The sequence below is a fragment of the Arachis stenosperma genome, chromosome 1 (genome assembly GCF_014773155.1).
Source record: "Arachis stenosperma cultivar V10309 chromosome 1, arast.V10309.gnm1.PFL2, whole genome shotgun sequence".
Taxonomy (NCBI): domain Eukaryota; kingdom Viridiplantae; phylum Streptophyta; class Magnoliopsida; order Fabales; family Fabaceae; genus Arachis; species Arachis stenosperma.
The window spans coordinates 118,665,468-118,685,031 of NC_080377.1; the positions used below are offsets into that span (position 1 = coordinate 118,665,468).

The following is a 19,564-nucleotide window of genomic DNA, read 5'->3' on the forward strand; positions in this document are numbered from 1 at the left end:
AAATGATATAAAATTTTAAATTACTGTGAGAGCGAAAGCCAGAGAGACGTTGGGACATGGCAGGTGCCACTTCCAATTGCAAAGCTTCAAACTTGAAATCAAATTTCCGAACTTTCTAACACACTCTGTATGAAATGTGCTTCTTTTTTTGAAGCATCTCAAAACACACAAACTTTACGAGGAAAAGTCCACACGTCTTCATCATTTCATCGTCTTTTTTCGTTTCAAAACAACCTTAGAATTGGTCCCTCCCTATAATAATAGTATCACATTTCTCCTCTTCCTTTGTTCCTTCCATGTCCAAACCTATGTTACTGGGACCTGGTGAATCTTATCTGGGTCAGTGGTGAAGTGAGTGGTGACTACCCCTTTTGCCTTTTCATATATATAAGCTTGTGTTGTGTGTGGGAAGTGAAAGAGAATTTGTAATTAGCTGTTAAAGATGAGTGCTTTGTCTAAGAAGAGTGAAGAATTTCGGAAGAAGAGAGATGGGTTGGTTAAGAAAGAGTCGTTAACTGATTCCACTGCTGAGTCAAGAGAAAGCAGTTTCAGTGGATCAAATTCAAGTTCCTCATGTTCATCAAATGAAGAAGCAAAAGCAGCAAAAGGGTCTTCTTCTCCATCTCCACCTGCTCCTCCACTTGGATGGCCTATTCTGAAAGCTGCAGTTTCCAAGTGTGGGAAATCTGATGAAAAAGATAATGATCAAGAACATCATTTGGATGACACAAAATTTAGTAGTATTGGTTCAAAAGTGTCAGGTCAGTTTCTCGTTATTTTAGAAATCTGTCTTGTTTAATGATATCAGAACTATAAAAGTGGTTGATGTGCTTGAATTTTCAAAAGTATAAGGATGACAACGCTTTTATTTATTTATTTATTTTTTCAGTTTAATTATTCATTGGAATCTAATAATCCCTTTTTATGTCGGTTTAGTTGTAGTTTATTCTCCTAAATCATTTTTCTACCTATCAATTTTCAAATAAGGAATTTTTTTTTACTGTTTGTTCTGTTTTTAAGATAATAAGTGTATTTCACTTTTACCTTATTTAGTAGGAAGCAGAAGAATTATTAGAAGATGATTTAGGATGATATATGATTATTGCTAGTAGGTTTGTTAATTTAATTACTTTATTTCCTTTCAAATTGGAGCAGATGCTGAAATGATGAAGGAAAGGTTTGCAAAATTGTTGCTTGGTGAAGACATGTCAGGTTCTGGGAAAGGGGTTTGTACTACTTTGGCCATCTCAAATGCTATCACTAATCTGTGCGGTATGCATTTCCTTCTTCTGATACTTTCAAACTTCAAAGTTCGAATTCGTTTTGAACTTTTATGCAACTTGTGTAGCCACTGTGTTTGGACAATTATGGAGATTAGAACCTCTACCTTCTGAAAAGAAAGCTATGTGGAGAAGAGAGATGGAATGGCTTGTTAGTGTTAGTGATCACATTGTTGAACTAATACCTTCATGGAAGCAAGCTAGAGGTAAATTTGGATTAAGTCCTAAATTTTCAAGTATGGTTTCATTCAACAAAAGTAGAATATGAATCATAATGTTTCTATTTCTAATATGTTGCTTTATTCTGCAGGTAATGACTTGCAGGCCAAGGACACATATTTTTATCAATGTTCCAGCGCTTAGGAAACTTGATAACATGCTTCTCGTGAGTGATGAATCTTGTTGTTTGAATGCACACTACATTGGTGATTGTTGTCACATGTTTGTTGTTAATGTGAATTTATACTTTCTATTATAGGACATATTGGATGGTTTCGCCTCCACTGAGTTCTGGTATGTTGACCAAGGAATTGTAGCCCCGGAAGCCGATGCAACAGCCTCATTTCGCAAGACGATTCAACGGCAAGACAAGAAGTGGTGGCTCCCGGTGCCCCGTGTTTTAACGATTAACGATTAACGACTCTTAACGTTGTCATGTCCCTGGGACGAATGAAACCCGACACATAAGACTTTGCAATTCAATTCCAATGGCTTTGAAAACCTTCTTCACTCTTCTCCACAATTCACAACACTCTTCTTCCACAACCTTCTTCTCAATCCCCTGTTTCTGCATTCTTCACAATGAACATCCTGCATTTATCAACATTTTTTACTAAGAGGAAGCTCCATCTTACTCTTCTTCTCACAACTTTTCTTTCGAGTAATTTATCAAACACTAGTGGTGCATTGTTGATGGCTCAAGAGTTGGACTTGGAACTTCAGAGATACACTGATTCTAAGAAAGGTTTCACTCTTCTTATACCCTCTTCTTGGACTAAGGTAAAATTATTTACCCATTTTTGTTGAGTAACCTTAATCTTTGATAAGCTTTTTCTACTGTGAAGAATTGCGTATGTTTGGTATGATGTGTTGGAAAATGATTCAATAGAGTTAAATGGAAGGCGAATTTTATGGTGCCTTTTGTTTGGTGCCTAACTTTTGTCTAAATGACTTTTTATAGTAACTTTAAAATATTTAAAGTTTTTAATTTTATATTTTTAAATTTAAAATTAATTATTTTATTTATTTTAGTAATTAGGCAATACTCTTTAGACACCATAGCAAAAATACCTAAATGAAAATGGAATGAGGTGGGTAAAATATTGAGTTTAAAATCTATATGTTTTCCTCTTTCTTTGGATTTTGATCCCAATGAGAAATTTTGGACAAGATCTCCTCCTTCTAAGATAACGCCTTGATTTTAGGCTTCATGATTAAGTACTACTTTATTCATATTAACCACCTTCAATATCTTCACTATGTCTGTCCATTTTACTACTTTAACGCGTACGACCTCACTACAATATTATATTTAAATTTTGGTTTTACATTTAAACTTATATTTAATTTAAATCAATATTTAATGCCTTTGAGAGTCTTTTGTTTTAATTAAAAACTATCTAAATTTACATAATACAAAAAGATAAAAAAATCTTAGAATAAAATTTCAAAATTGAAATTTAAAAATAAATTTTTTTAATTTTTATCCATAATGTAAAAAAGAATCCTAGAATAAAATTTTAAAACTGAAATTTGAAAATAAAATCTTTTAATTTTTATCCATAATATAATATAAATTAAATTGACACACTCTATCTTAGAAAGTGAAGCTTACATAAATAAATACTATATCTAAAAATAGGAATCCAAGAAAGAAGAAGAAAAGAAGAAAAAAGAGTGAAGAGCAATCAGATTCTGCAATGATAGACTTTGATGCCGATGAACTACCGCAGTTTCAGATTGAGTCTCCGCATCTGCCTGAGCTCGTCTGGAATGGGGACGAAAACAAGATTGTTGCCACCAATGTAGGTGATCCCCAGCCCAACCGTGTGCCATGGACGTGAGTGGTAATCAACCACCTCAGCCGGTTATTGATGAGTGTTTGCCCGAAGTTATGAACATGATAGAGCACTATTGGGGAAGTCCATTATCTGGTTATGAACCACTTCAGTCTCAGCCTCAGTCATGTGCCATTGACGTGTGTGGTAATCAACCACCTCAGCTACTATCTCAGTCTCATCCTCACCCTCAGCCTCAGCCTTGGTCTCGGCCACTTCAGTCTCAGCCTCAACCTTGTGCCATTGACGTATCTGGTTTCAGATTGAGTCTCCGCATCTGCCTGAGCTCGTCTGGAATGGGGACGAAAACAAGATTGTTGCCGCCAATGTAGGTGATCCCCAGCCCAACCGTGTGCCATGGACGTGAGTGGTAATCAACCACCTCAGCCGGTTATTGATGAGTGTTTGCCCGAAGTTATGAACATGATAGAGCACTATTGGGGAAGTCCATTATCTGGTTATGAACCACTTCAGTCTCAGCCTCAGTCATGTGCCATTGACGTGTGTGGTAATCAACCACCTCAGCTACTATCTCAGCCTCATCCTCACCCTCAGCCTCAGCCTTGGTCTCGGCCACTTCAGTCTCAGCCTCAACCTTGTGCCATTGACGTATCTGGAAATCAGCCACCTCATCTCAGCCTTGGTCTCGGCCACTTCAGTCTCAACCTCAACCTTGTGCCATTGACGTATCTGGAAATCAGCCACCTCATCTCAGCCTTGGCCTCGGCCACTTCAGTCTCAGCCTCAGCCGTGTGCCATTGGCATGTGTGATAATCTACCACCTCAACTACCGCCTCAGCCTTGGTCTCGGGCTCGACCTCGGCTTCTTTCTCACCCTCGGCCTCAGTCTCAGAGGGATATAGTAAGGACGGTGACGTGTGGTTATCCACCACCTCAGCCTCAGTGGGATTCGAGAAACATGTTAGAGCTTATTCCCGATGTCGGTGGTCATCAACCACTTCAACCTCAACCTCCAGTCTGGACTTGGGAGGAGAATAAAGTCTTTAAGTCAGTTATTACCAATTGTTTTTAGGATGCTATCCGCAACCGTTGGGAGGCCGTGGCTGCTCGTCTCCCCGGCAGGACCCCGGCACAGCTGCAAGAGCGCTTTTAGAAGTTGATGAACGACATCAATTCCATCCATAACAGTCATCCTACAAACACAACTCTCATTGCTGCATCTGATAACATGACCATCATGATGAAACACTGATGGTTTTCAGTGGCTAAGAGAAGGGGGGTTGAATCTTAGCCCCCTTTTTTAATCAATTACACTTTCTGGTCTTTGAGGAGACTTTTTTTATTTTTGTCTCGTCCCTAGCCACAAGACTTTTATTTTTGTCTCGTCCCTAGCCACGAGACTTTTATTTTTGTCTCGTCACTTGGCACGAGATATTTTTGGTTTTAGCTCATGTGCAGTAGAAACAGAAATGGAGTAGAAGAGAGAGAAAGTTACACCCAGATATATCCTGGTTCAGCTGCTAAGTGCAGTGCAGCCTACATCCAGTCTCCATCACAACAATGATGGAATTTCACTATAATCAACCTGATTACAAATTGTAAAGTGCTAACCCAACTTACAAGGGGATTCCCACAGAATCATGAAACACAATATAGATGAACAAAGGAACTCTAAGGACATCTATGACTTTTTCTTTTAATTTTGTACTCTCTACCTTTTTTCTCTCTATGGCTTCTTCATACAAACCTCACTGTTTGCCTTTTTTCATGAGACTTAAGACATGACAAAATTAAACAAAAAAATTACAAAACAGAATATATTGAAGGAGAAGAGAATCTGTAAGCTTAGATAGCTTTGAGACTTCTGTGCCTTGCACTCTCATACTTTCTCCTTGATTCAAACCGTGACAGTTCACCCTTTTTATAGAGAGGGAAAGCCTTCACAGTTGAAACAAAAACCAAGCTTAACTTCTTTCCCTTAACACATAATCGGTTCGGCCAGAGAGAGAGAAGAGGTAACCCATGCAAAACCTAACATGCAAATACCTCTAGTTCTTCCTTGGTCATCAGACTTCATCAATCCGAGCGCTCCATCCTTGGCTTGCTCTCCAAGATGGATTTTTGGCCCTTGATACTTCATGATGATCTATTATTATTACAAGCCCAAGATTTTGTTATTATGGGCTAAATTGATCTATTATTGTTACAAGCCCAAGATTTTGTTAGTAGCCCCAATGCATGATCCGAAAAATAATCGATCAGGAAAGCAAATGTTATCATTTGCCTTGTGCCTTCCAACGGATTCCATTTCTTATTATGGAATGGACTTCAAAATCTAATTTGCTAGCATTGGAAACATAAATGAGAGAGAGCAATTGATTTGATGGCTTCAGTAACTTTACACGCTACCTTATGCAAGGGAAGTTGAACTTTAATTTTACTTTATCATTAACCATTAGCTAGAGTTCAAATTTCTCTCTCCTCTCTCTCATCTTTCTTCTACCTTCGGTCATATCATTACAGAGAAAGCATGCATGCTATGGTTAGACACCGAAGAGATGAAGAACACTCAACAAAGACCATCACAATGATGGCAAGAAAAAGAAAACATAAAGTATGCTGTGGCTGAGATTTTCACCAAAAATGGTAAGATTTGGTGAGGTAATCTCGAGCTCTTCATACCAAAAAAAGAAAGAAGAAGATCTCGGCCAGCAAGGAGGAGATTCTTGGAGGCATGACTTGTCTCTGATTCTGCTCAACCAACACAGAAGGTAGCTAGGGTGGCTACGTGATGGAAGAGGCAGAGATTAGACCAGATGAAGCCATCATCACCATGAAGCATCAAGGGCCAGAAATCTATCTTGGAGAGCAAGCCAAGGATGGAGCGCTCGGATTGATGAAGTCTGATGACCAAGGAAGAACTAGAGGTATTTGCATGTTGGGTTTTGCATGAGTTATCTCTTCTCTCTCTCTGGCCGAACCGATTATATGTGAAGGGAAAGAAGTTAAGCTTGGTTTTTGTTTCAATTGTGAAGGCTTTCTCTCTCTATAAAAGGGGTGAACTGTCACAGTTTGAATCAAGGAGAAAGTGTGAGAGTGTAAGGCACAGAAGTCTCATAGCTACCTAAGCTTACAGATTTTCTTCTCCTTCAATGTATTCTGTTTTATAATTTTTCTGTTTCATTTTGTCATGTCTTGAGTCTCATGGAAAAAGGCAAACAGTGAGGTTTGTATGAAAAAGCCATAGAGCGAAAAAAGGCAGAGAGTGCAAAATTAAAAGAAAAAGTCATAGATGTCCTTAGAGTTCCTTTGTTCATCTATATTGTGTTTTATGATTCTGTGAGAATTCCCTTGTAAGTTGGGTTAGAACTTTACAGTTTGTAATCAGGTTGATTATAGTAAAATTCCATCATTGTTGTGATGGAGACTGGATGTAGGCTGCACTGCACTTAGCAGCTGAACAAGGATATATCTGGGTGTAACTTTCTCTCTCTTCTACTCCATTTCTGTTTCTACTGCACAAGAGCGAAAACAAAAAATATCTCATGCCAAGTGACGAGACAAAAATAAAAGTCTCGTGGCTAGGGACGAGACAAAATTAAAAAAAGTCTCCTCAAAGACCAGAAAGTGTAATTGATTAAAAAAGGGGGCTAAGATTCAACCCCCCTTCTCTTAGCCACTGAAAACCATCAATTGGTATCAGAGCTTTGCAGCTTGGAGAAAAGATCTACATGGTAGAAAGCAGTGGCTTAAATCTGGTGTCCTACAATCTTACAGAAGGATAGTCAAGTAACAAACCGCCTATTTTCAATGGAAAAAACTATACCTATTGGAAGGAGAGAATGAAGATCTTTGTGCAAGCAGTAGACTACAGGCTTTGGAAGATCATCCTAGAAGGTCGTCAATTTCTAACCAACACAAGTGCTGAAGGAGTTGTCATACTTAAACCTGAAGCTAGCTGGACCGAGGAAGATAGAAAGAAGGTTGAGCTAAATGCTAAAGCTGTAAATCTGCTCAACAATGCTATCAGCTTCGAGGAATACCGACGGGTGTCACGATGCACAACGGCAAAGAAAATCTGGGACAAACTGCAAATCACTCATGAGGGAACCACCATTGTAAAGAAAACTCGGATAGACATGTTAAACAAAGAGTATGAAATTTTTACAATGAAGGAAGGAGAATCCATTGATGAACTGTTTGAACGGTTCAACACCATCATTGTTGGCTTGGATGCTATGGGTATAACACATTCTGATTCTGTGCTTGTGAGAAGAATGTTGAGATGTCTTACTAAAGAGTGGGAAACAAAAGCTTTAATTATTTCTGAGAGCAGTAGTCTTGATTCCATGACATTGGATAATTTGAGAGGAAACCTTCTTGCTTTTGAAAATACTTATTTGAAAAAAGATTCAAAAAAGAAAGGAATTGCTTTTTCTTCTATGACTATTCCCTTGGATGATGAATCCAGTGAAAACTCCTCTGAAAATGAATTTGTGTTGTTTGCCAAAAAATTCAGGAAAATGGTGAAGTTCAAAGACAAAGGCGGTAGCTCAAGGAAAATGAACAAAGACCCTAGCAAAGTAACTTCTTACAACTGCAAGGAAATGGGGCACTTCAAATCTGATTGTCCCAAGTTAAAAAAGGAGGAGAAGAAAAAAAGGGGGAAGAAGAAGGGTCTGATGGCATCATGGGAAGACTTGGAAAATGACTTAGACAGTGATGAAGAATCTGAGACCAAGTCACAGCCTTGTCTCATGGCAAATCATATAGATAATGTATTCTTTTAAAACCCTGTCACTGAAGACCTTCATCTTATGATAGATCACCTCTCTGAAAAAATAAGATGCTTTCTCCTTGATAATCAAGATCTTGAACAACAAATTATCATTCTTAAAGTTGAAAATAATTTTCTCAAAGAAAAGCTAAGGGAGGCCGAAACTGCTTGTGATCTTGTGGAAGAAAATAAGCAGTTGAAAGCTCAACTTAGAAGTTGCGAAAGTGATCATTCGGTAGTTGCATATTTAAACTGTTTCAAGAAAAATGAAGAGTTGCTGAAAAAGGTTAAAAGTCTTGAAAATGACTTAGCCAAGTTTACTCAAAGTTCTGAAAATTTAAATCAAATATTGGCTAGTCAAAAACCACTCTTTGATAAAGCTGGTTTGGGGTTTTATAAATCTGATAAGAAACATTCTTTTAAAAATAGAGTTTCTTCCTCTAATGACACAAAGTTTCAAGATCCCACCTACTTTAACAAAATATCAACTCCAAGGTTTTGTAGGCTATACAACCGAAATTGTCATTTTCCCGTTCAGTGTTCTTTTTGGTGAAAGAATGATTGGTGATAAAGTTTACAAAGTTGTTTTTTATTACAATGATTTGGGACATAGGAGATGGTTTAACGTGAAAGGATCCAAGAAGATTTGGATACCTAAGGTCACTTGAGCTCATTTTGTAGGTATGCCTAGCATCCAAGAGGAAGGAAAATATGTGGTACATGGACAGCGGATGCTCTAGGCATATGACCGGAAAGACAACCTTCTTCATAAAGCTTGATGAATATGATGTAGGACTTGTCACTTTCGGTGATGATGGTAAAGGAAAGATAGTGGCCGTTGGAAAAGTTGGTAAAATCTTTTCATCTTGTATAAATGATGTTCTTCTTGTAAATAGTTTGAAACATAATTTACTTAGTGTAAGCCAATTGTGTGACTTAGGTTTTGAAGTTATTTTTAGGAAGTTTGCATGTTTGGTTGTTTGTGAAAAAACTGGGGATATTCTTTTTGAAGCTAAAAGATGCAACATGTATGGATAAACTCATGAGGACTTGAAAGAACAAAATGTAACATGTTTTACTTCTCTTGAATCTGAAAAATGGTTATGGCATAGAAAGTTGGGTCATGCTAGCATGTACCAAATTTCTAAGCTAGTAAAGAAAAATCTGGTTAGAGAAATTCCTAAAATCAAATTTGATAAGGATCTTACTTGTGATGCTTGTCAATTAGGCAAACAACTTAAATCCTCTTTTAAACCAAAAGATGGAATTTCAACCAAAAGGCCATTAGAGATGTTACACATTGATCTTTTTGGTCCAACAAGAACTCAAAGTCTAGGAGGTAAACACTATGGTTTGGTAGTGGTAGATGATTACTCTAGATTTAGTTGGGTACTTTTTCTTGCTCATAAAAATGATGCTTTCCATGCTTTCTCAAGTGACTCTTTGCAAGAAAATTCAAAATGAAAAAGATTTAAAAGTGGCCCATTTGAAAAGTGATCACGGAAAAGAATTTGAAAATCAACACTTTGAAAAATTCTATGATGACTTTGAAATTACTCATAATTTTTCATGTCCTAGAATACCTCAACAAAATGGGGTTGTTGAAAGAAGGAATAGAAGCCTTCAAGAAATGACTAGGGCTATGTTATGTGAGAATGAGGTTCCTAAATTTCTATGAGCTGAAGCTGTAAATACAGCATGCTATATTTTGAATAGGACAATAATTAGAAAAGAGTTGAAAAGAACTCCTTATGAACTATGGAAAGGAACCCCTCCAAATCTTAAGTACTTTTATGTTTTTGGATGCAAATATTTTGTGCTTAACAACAAAGAAAATCTTGGCAAGTTTAATCCAAAATCTTATGAAGGAATGTTTGTTGGATACTCTACCACTAGCAAGGCCTATAGGATTTATCTCAAAGATCATAGAACCATAGATGAATCCATACATGTTACTTTTTGTGATTCTAATTTAATTTCCAGTACTGTGATAGATAATAATTCAGATTGTGAAGAAGCTGGAACAAGCAAAGAAAATTCCAAGTTTGCCCAAGTACTTTGATGAGCTTCTGTGGGCCTCACTGTTTCAGTTTCTCTTGCTGGCTCAGGAGACAAAATGAAAATGTCTCCTCCATTCTGATGAGACAAAACTAGACTGACAGATTCTTTATTTTGGACAGACTTGGGATTTTCTTTGCTTGTTCCAGCTTCTTCACAATCTGAATCATTATCTATCACAGTACTGGGAATTAAATTAGAATCACAAAAAGTAATATATATGGATTCCTCTATGGTTCTATGATCTTTGAGATAAATCCTATAGGCCTTGCTAGTGATAGAGTATCCAACAAACATTCCTTCATAAGATTTTGGATCAAACTTGCCAAGATTTTCTTTGTTGTTAAGCACAAAACATTTGCATCCAAAAATATGAAAGTACTTAAGATTTGGAGGGGTTCCTTTCCATAGCTCATAAGGAGTTCTTTTCAACACTTTTCTAATTATTGTCCTATTCAAAATATAGCATGCTGTATTTACAGCTTCAGCCCATAGAAATTTAGGAACCTCATTCTCACATAACATAGCCCTAGTCATTTCTTGAAGGCTTCTATTCATTCTTTCAACAACCCCATTTTGTTGAAGTGTTCTAGGACATGAAAAATTATGAGTAATTCCAAAATCATCACAGAATTTTTCAAAGTGTTGATTTTCAAATTCTTTTTCGTGATCACTTTTCAAATGGGCCATTTTTAAATATTTTTCATTTTAAATTTTCTTGCAAAGAGTTGAGAAATCATGGAAAGCATCATTTTTATGAGCAAAAAAAAGTACCCAACCAAATCTAGAGTAATCATCTACCACTACCAAACCATAGTGTTTACCTCCTAGACTTTGAGTTCTTGTTGGACCAAAAAGATCAATGTGTAACATCTCTAATGGCCTTTTGGTTGAAATTTCATCTTTTGGTTTAAAAGAGGATTTAACTTTTTTGCCTAATTGACAAGCATCACAAGTAAGATCCTTATCAAATTTGTTTTTAGGAATTCCTCTAACAAGATTTTTCTTTACTAGCTTAGAAATTTGGTACATGCTAGCATGACCTAACTTTTTATGCCATAGCCATTTTTCAGATTCAAGAGAAGTAAAACATGTTACATTTTGTTCTTTCAAGTCCTCATGAGTTTATCCATACACATTGTTGCATCTTTTAACTTAAAAAAGAATATCCCCAATTTTTTCACAAACACACAAACTTTCTAAAAATAACTTCAAAACCTAAGTCACACAATTGGCTTACATTAAGTAAATTATGTTTCAAACCATTTACAAGATGAAAAAGCTTTTACCAATTTTTCCAACAGTCACTATCTTTCCTTTACCATCATCACCGAAAGTGACAAGTCCTACATCATATTCATCAAGCTTTATGAAGAAGGTTGTCTTTTCGGTCATATGCCTAGAGCATCCCCTGTCCATGTACCACATATTTTTCTTCCTCTTGGATGCTAGGCATACCTACAAAATGAGCTCAAGTGACCTTAGGTATCCAAATCTTCTTGGATCCTTTCACGTTAAACCATTTCCTATGTCCCAAATCATTGTAATAAAAAACATCTTTGTAAACTTTATCACCAATCATTCTTTCACCAAAAAAAAACACTGAACAGAAAAATGACAGTTTCGGTTGCATAGCCTACAAAACCTTGTTGTTGATGTTTTGTTAAAGTAGGTGGGATCTTGAAACCTTGTGTCATTAGAGGAAAAAGCTCTATTTTTAAAAGAAGGTTTCTTATCAGATTTATAAAATCCCAAACCAGCTTATCAAAGAGTGGTTTTTGACTAGCCAATATTTGATTTAAATTTTCAGAACTTTGAGTAAACTTGGCTAAGTCATTTTCAAGACTTTTAACCTTTTTCAGCAACTCTTCATTTTTCTTGAAACAGTTTACATATGCAACTACCGAATGATCACTTTCGCAACTTCTAAGTTGAGCTTTCAACTGCTTATTTTCTTCCACAAGATCACAAGCAGTTTCGGCCTCCCTTAGCTTTTCTTTGAAAAAATTATTTTCAGCTTTAAGAATGATAATTTGTTGTTCAAGATCTTGATTATCAAGGAGAAAGCATCTTATTTTTTCAGAGAGGTGATCTATCATAAGATGAAGGTTTTCAGTGTCAGGGTTTTAAAAGAATACCTGATCTATATGATTTGCCATGAGACAAGGTTGTGACTTGGTCTCAGATTCTTCATCACTGTCTGAGTCATTTTCCAAGTCTTCCCATGATGCCGTCAGACCCTTCTTCTTCCCCCTTTTTTTCTTCTCCTCCTTTTTTAACATGGGACAATCAGATTTAAAGTGCTCCATTTCCGTGCAGTTGTAACAAGTTACTTTGCTAAGGTCTTTCTTCATTTTCATTGAGCTGCCGCCTTTGCCTTTGAATTTCACCATTTTCCTGAATTTTTTGGCAAACAACACAAATTCATTTTCAGAAGAGTTATCACTGGATTCATCATCCAGGGGGTTAGTCACAGAAGAAAAAGCAATTCCTTTCTTTTTTTGAATCTTTTTTCAAATAAGTATTTTCAAAAGCAAGAAGGTTTTCTCTCAAATCATCCAATGTCATGATGGAATCAAGACTACTTCTCTCAAAAATAATTAAAGCTTTTGTTTTCCACTCTTTAGTGAGACATCTCAACATTCTTCTCACAAGCACAGAATCAGAATGTGTTATTCCCATAGCATCCAAGCCAACAATGATGGTGTTGAACCGTTCGAACAGTTCATCAATGGATTCTCCTTCCTTCATTGCAAACATTTCATACTCTCTGTTTAACATGTCTATCCGAGTCTTCTTTACAATGGTGGTTCCCTCATGAGTGATTTACAGTTTGTCCCAGATTTTCTTTGCTGTTGTGCATCGTGACACCCGTCGGTATTCCTCGAAGCTGATAGCACAGTTGAGCATATTTACAGCTTTAGCATTTAGCTCAACCTTTTTTCTATCTTCCTCAGTCCAACTAGCTTCTGGTTTAAGTGTGACAACTCCTTCAACACTTTTGTTGGTTGGAAATTGAGGACCTTCTAGGAGGATCTTCCAAAGCCTGTAGTCTACTGCTTGCACAAAGATCTTTATTCTCTCCTTCCAATAGGTATAGTTTTTCCCATTGAAAAGAGACGGTCTGTTGCTTGACTGTCCTTCTGTAAGATTGTAGGACACTAGATTTGAGCCACTGCTTTCCAAGCTGCAAAGCTTGATCTCTTTGAGACCAAGCTCTGATACCAATTAATGGTTTTCAGTGGCTAAGAGAAGGGGGGTTGAATCTTAGCCCCTTTTTTAATCAATTAGACTTTCTGGTCTTTGAGGAGACTTTTTTTATTTTTGTCTCGTCACTTGGCACGAGATATTTTTTGTTTTCGCTCCTGTGTAGTAGAAACAGAAATGGAGTAGAAGAGAGAGAAAGTTACACCCAGATATATCCTGGTTCAGCTGCTAAGTGCAGTGCAGCCTACATCCAGTCTCCATCACAACAATGATGGAATTTTACTATAATCAACCTTATTACAAACTGTAAAGTTCTAACCCAACTTACAAGGGGATTCTCACAGAACCATAAAACACAATATAGATGAACAAAGGAACTCTAAGGACATCTATGGCTTTTTCTTTTAATTTTGCACTCTCTGCCTTTTTCCACTCTATGGCTTTTTCATACAAACTTCACTGTTTGCCTTTTTTCATGAGACTCAAGACATGACAAAATTAAACGAAAAATTATAAAACAGAATACATTGAAGGAGAAGAGAATCTGTAAGCTTAGGTAGCTATGAGACTTCTGTGCCTTACACTCTCACACTTTCTCCTTGATTCAAACCGTGACAGTTCACCCCTTTTATAGAGAGGGAAAGCCTTCACAGTTGAAACAAAAACCAAGCTTAACTTCTTTCCCTTCACACATAATCAGTTCGGCCAGAGAGAGAGAATAGGTAACCCATGCAAAACCCAACATGCAAATACCTCTAGTTCTTCCTTGGTCATCAGACTTCATCAATCCGAGCGCTCCATCCTTGGCTTGCTCTCCAAGATAGATTTCTGGCCCTTGATGCTTCATGATGATGATGACTTCATCTGCTCTAATCTCTGCCTCTTCCATCACGTAGCCACCCTAGCTACCTTCTGTGGTGGTTAAGCAGAATCAGAGACAAGCCATGCCTCCAAGAATCTCCTCCTTGCTGACCGAGATCTTCTTCTTTCTTTTTTTTGTTTGAAGAGCTTGAGATTACCTCACCAAATCTTATCATTTTTGGTGAAAATCTCAGCCACATCATACTTTATGTTTTCTTTTTCTTGCCATCATTGTGATGGTCTTTGTTGAGTGTTCTTCATCTCTTTGGTGTCTAGCCATAGCCTCCATACTTTTTCTGTAATGATATGACCGAAGGTAGAAGAAAGATAAGAGAGAGGAGAGAGAATTTTGAACTCTAGCTAATGGTTAATGATAAAGTAAAATTAAAGTTTAACTTCCCTTGAATAAGGTAGCGTGTAAAGTTATTGAAGCCATCAAATCAATTGCTCTCTCTCATTTATGTTTTCAATGCTAGCAAATTAGATTTTGAAGTCCATTCCATAATAAGAAATGGAATCCGTTAGAAGGCACAAGGCAAATAATAACATTTGCTTTTCTGATGGATTATTTTTCGGATCATGCATTGGGGCTACTAACAAAATCTTGGGCTTGTAACAATAATAGATCAATTTATCCCATAATAACAAATTGCTTCAGCCAAGATTAATTTGGACATTATGTTTCAAGGCTGAGCTACAAGTAACACATTTGGGCTTGCCAATTTCTTTTGTTTTTCGGCCCAATATGTAATCCTGCATCACAAAATTATTAATTAATCATATGTTACATGAAAATCAAAATTAATAATTTTGCAATCAACTATTTCAAGAATGTTTATTCATCATCAAATTAAATTTGAGTTTTCCAAACTCATAAAACACAACCCTCTCTCCATCCCCATCATCAATGCAACAACACCACCACCATTACCATCTCATTCGACGGATCATCATCACAGGTCGGTATTCTCAATATTTTCATTCTCTTCTTATTTCGCAAGTTTTATTTGTCGTATTCTTTCTTTTTTTTCTTTCTGTTTACTTATTCTATATTTCCTTTTTCTTATAAGTTTTATGAACAAACCTAATAAACAATGAACTTTTTTTCCTTTGATTTGTTTTTGAAATAAATAAAATATTTTGAAATGGAGATAATCAAATGTATAAATATTTTTGTTTACATGAAATTCATTGATTATCTAATATTTTGTTTATTATCATGGCAGGGAGGAGGTTGTGCCAGCTGCAGAGGAGGAGGTAGTGCCAACTGCACAAGAGGAGGCAGCACCAACAAAGACAAGATATCATTGGACCCAAGATGAACATAGGTATTTATTATATTACTTCTTTTTACCTCTTATTTATTTATTTATTTATTATCTAGTTGAATACTGGTATTTACAAAAAAAAAAAGTGAAGCAACTAGTATCAATATATAGGAGCACTTCTCTTGATTTAGATATATCTCTAATTTGTCGATGATGATTGTATATTGTCTACAATATATAAGTCTAGCACCTCTTTTTTGTAAGATCAATTTTACTGCGCTCTTGTTAATTAAAGGTTTCATATCTTAAGTGTTTTTGTGTATCAATAACTAGCAATTTGAGGGAGTTCTAAAGCAATTTTTATTGATTGTTAAATTTATTTTTGTTTTGACCGTGGTTGGCATAATAAAGTTTCTGGTTGAACTGAAAAAAAAAATTGTTTGATATCTAAAAATATTGTTACTAATTAAATAGTTTATATTTTTGTTTAAAAATTTTTAGTATAAAATTTGTTAATAGTTATTTTAAAATTCATATTTTGGTAGGTTATTTCTTAGAGGGTACCAAGAAATAAGTTCACATTGAAAAAGAATTTTAGAATATTATGTAAAAATAAAAATTTCTAGTCAAATTTTCAGTCATGCTCAAAAACATTTTTTACATAAAAAAAATTGGCTAAAGGAAAAAAGCTAAGAAAAAACATTTTTGATGTAATTTGATCATCGTAAGTCATTTCTTTACTCTCAATCAATTAGTCTAATTCAATTTCTACTAATATAGAAAATATTTAATTAGCTATTTTAAACTCTTTTAAGTTATTATCCATGATAGTTACACTATTTTAATTGTTTTTCAATGTAGAAATTGTGCCCTATTCCGAAGTTTTTAATGGATGGAGGAGAATTTGCTTACAGGAGGAAGAACATGTAAATGGTCTAAAGATTTTTATTTAGGTTGCATGTATCTAGTTCGAGTTAGTTGTTAGCTAGTCTTGTAAATAAACAATGACTGGAAGATAGGTTTGAAAAAATAATGATGTAGGAATATGCGATCATTATAGATGTAATTGTGATTTATAACCTTTTTATCAATAATATTTGATTTCCTAGTTCTCCGGCCTTGATGACAATGACGAAGGGAACGGTGAACTAGATTTTATCTAAAGTCTTAATGGCTATGCCGAAGGGACTTTTGGTAGAAAAGATGTATCTTTTTAAAAGATTATTAACTTTAAATGTATTAATTATGTCGAAGGGACTTTTGGTAGAAAAGATGTATTTTTTTAAGAGATTATTAGTTTCAAATGTATTAATTAAACAGATATGTAAAAATTTTTTAAAAGTATTTCATTCATAAAAATTAGTTATAAAATATTTTTAGTTAATTTTATACTTTTATTAATGATTACTTCTTTTTTATATTTTATTTGGTTGTCATTGATGTTGAAAGTTAGTATAAGAAGAACTTGACACTAATTAAATTATAGACAAAATATTTGATACTAATTAGCTTGTTAAGTATTTTCGCAATCACTCCAATCCAATTAACTTGTTGTGTACTGTATTTACATGATGGCAATAATAAAATTTCTTCTTTTCTGGTTTCAAATACATATTCAAGGGAACTCATGCTGAATCATTGTTTCAAAAGTTAAAGGAAGGGAATGTGAACCCCGGTGAAGTTTCCTTGGGACAATGATGCATGGGACAAGATTTTATTCGAAATCAGCGTCAATAACACAATAAAAACAACGTCGACAACGTTTGTAATGATATAGCCTTATGAACCAGCCCTAATTTTTATAAATTGATAGCATAAGCACTTGAAAGGGAGATATAATCAACAATTTTAACATGCATAACTTAAAAATATAATATATAGATTATAACTCTATGGTTTTTTGTTGTTGATGACATCATTCAAAAGTCCAGTCCATGTATTGCTATCACTGGGTCCACTAGAATACGACGAAATATGAGAAAACTAAGGATATGATGTAATTCCGGCAGTAGAAAGATATTGGTTGAAGTACGCCATGTTATTTGGAACAGGATGAAAAAGAATAGGGAGGACTCCACCATAAGGTTGATAAGGAAGGACCACTGGATAATGATGCATAGGATATTGTGGCAATCCTAGTATCTTGGTTGTGGCTGCGTCTGAAACTTCAGTCACTTCTATTCCTGATGTGTTGGTCTTATTTTTTAATATCTCTTGAGTTTGAATGATTTCTTCAGTCTAAACATAAATCATAATTTTTAAATAATTATGATACAAAATTTAAAAAAAATAAATAAAGAAACTAGTTAGACAAGCTAGAGTCGAGTAAGACTTTTCTCAAAGTGTTGGCCTCACTTACTCTTAATTTCTCAGTTGCACTTATGGTATTGGATTAAAATAATTTAAATTCAAATTAAGACTTTAATTTTCCTTCTTGAATTATCTAATATAAATCATTAGATATGTGAAATGTTACTTTTTGTCGATTTTTTTTGTCATTTTCTCTAATTTTCGGTGTCTCTGTCAATTTAGATACAGACTTCTTGCTTCCACAACCCTTGAATTTTTTGTAATAGAATAATAAAAATAATATAAGCACTACGAGAATAATATGTTACAAATTTGAATTGAAATGACAATAAAGTTGATAGATGGTATAACATGGACAAGTTCTTACTTTAAAATTATTGTTATTCTGCGTGGGTGTATTTTCTACTAATTTTATATTCTGAGAGAGAGTCTATTTATTGGCATCACATTCTTCAACCTGCTAAAAAAATTTTTAAAAATTTCTAAAAATATAGCATTATTTAATAGTTATGCGAAAGACACTAAAATAATAGGTAAGCATAAAATAACTAATTAAGAAAGGCATTATATTAATACCATTGGTTCATCTTCAGCATTTGAGTATTCGGCAGGTGAGTCTCCCTTGAGGAGTAATGGACATGTCCTAATGAGATGCCTGCTTGACTTACAATGTGAATATCTTCGCCTCTTTTGGCCTTTTGGAACCTTTCTTGGAGCCTCTTTTGACTTCACAACAGCTGGATCACCTATTAGCACTGACATGGGAGAAAGCCTCGCTTGTGCATCACCTTTATTTTGCACATTCGAAATTAGCTTAAGTAACTCACCTGAGATTTTTCTATAGTCGGCTGAATTTTTTGAAGAAATATGACAAAGCTTCCAACAAATTGATGTCATTGCACCGCATCTAAGTGTAGGCACTATATCATCAGCGAAGTCTTGCTCGCCAATTGAGCATATAAAATCACTCTTTGCATCTCTTGTCCATCTTTTCAGGATAAGAGATGTAGGGACGCATTTTGCATTGCGATGCTTCAAGACCCCAAGGATGTGGGAGCACGGTAATCCACGAGTCTCAAATAGCCTGCACTCACACACAAACAGGTCCTTGTCTTTATTGTAAGATACTTTAAATTGTCATTGCTGATTAAAATACTCACTCGTGTTGTACTCAACAATGTCTCCACTATTTGGGTATTCAGTCACATTTAAGGCACCTGCTGCTTCTATCTCATCTTTCACAATTTTTCTAGTATAAAGTTCAGTAGCTTGTTTCTCAAAACTTTCCAAACATGTAGTCAATACAGGAAACTTATAAAAGATTTCAAAGTCAGCAGTAAGATGGTTGTTTCGGTAATGCCTTAGTACTTCACTAAATTTATGCATGAATTTAAAGAAACTGGTTTTACTGTCAACATAATTCTTCAATAATGAATGAATTCTCTCACACTGTGATGTAGTTCTTATGTGGCCAAAGAAGTGCTCCTTCAAATATGCGGTATCCCACTTCATTTTGTCATTATAAATGCCCTGGACCCATTCATTCTCGGCAAGTTCATATTTGGATATGATCTCGCTCCATCTCTCTTCAAATATTTGTACGGTAAACTGTCCATACAATAATACATTAAATTTATCCCAAAAATACTTATTTTTTATATTATGTACCGCATTACGATGGAGATGCCATGCACAAAGGCGGTGTGGTATGCCAGAAAATACTTCTAAGATAGCCTCTCTCATAGCACGGTCTCCGTCTGTCACAACACCTCCGAATAGTTTTTC

At 35.4% G+C, this 19,564-nt stretch overlaps 1 protein-coding gene across 2 annotated transcripts; it reads left to right on the forward strand.

Annotated features, from left to right (window-relative positions):
- The first annotated feature begins 206 nt into the window (after positions 1 to 206).
- Positions 207 to 16,386, forward strand: LOC130943303 (rop guanine nucleotide exchange factor 5-like). Of its 2 annotated transcripts, XR_009071773.1 has the most exons (7): positions 207 to 761; positions 1,156 to 1,272; positions 1,349 to 1,486; positions 1,591 to 1,665; positions 1,759 to 2,279; positions 15,428 to 15,529; positions 16,331 to 16,386. XR_009071773.1 is itself a non-coding variant. In XM_057871131.1 (5 exons), the coding sequence occupies exons 1-4, from the start codon at positions 443 to 445 to the stop codon at positions 1,641 to 1,643; spliced, it is 627 nt and encodes a 208-aa protein (XP_057727114.1). In that variant the 5' UTR covers positions 207 to 442; the 3' UTR covers positions 1,644 to 1,665; positions 1,759 to 2,421. The 2 variants fall into 2 exon arrangements, 1 of the variants encoding a protein (XP_057727114.1); XM_057871131.1 differs by lacking the exons at positions 15,428 to 15,529; positions 16,331 to 16,386 and having other exon boundaries at positions 1,759 to 2,421.
- The last annotated feature ends 3,178 nt before the right edge of the window (positions 16,387 to 19,564 follow it).

Coding starts and splice junctions, on each gene's coding strand:
- LOC130943303 (XM_057871131.1), top strand. CDS start 443: ATGAGTGCTTTGTCTAAGAAGAGTGAAGAATTTCGGAAGAAGAGAGAT. Junction 762..1,155: donor TATTGGTTCAAAAGTGTCAG/GTCAGTTTCTCG, acceptor AAATTGGAGCAG/ATGCTGAAATGATGAAGGAA. Junction 1,273..1,348: donor TGCTATCACTAATCTGTGCG/GTATGCATTTCC, acceptor CAACTTGTGTAG/CCACTGTGTTTGGACAATTA.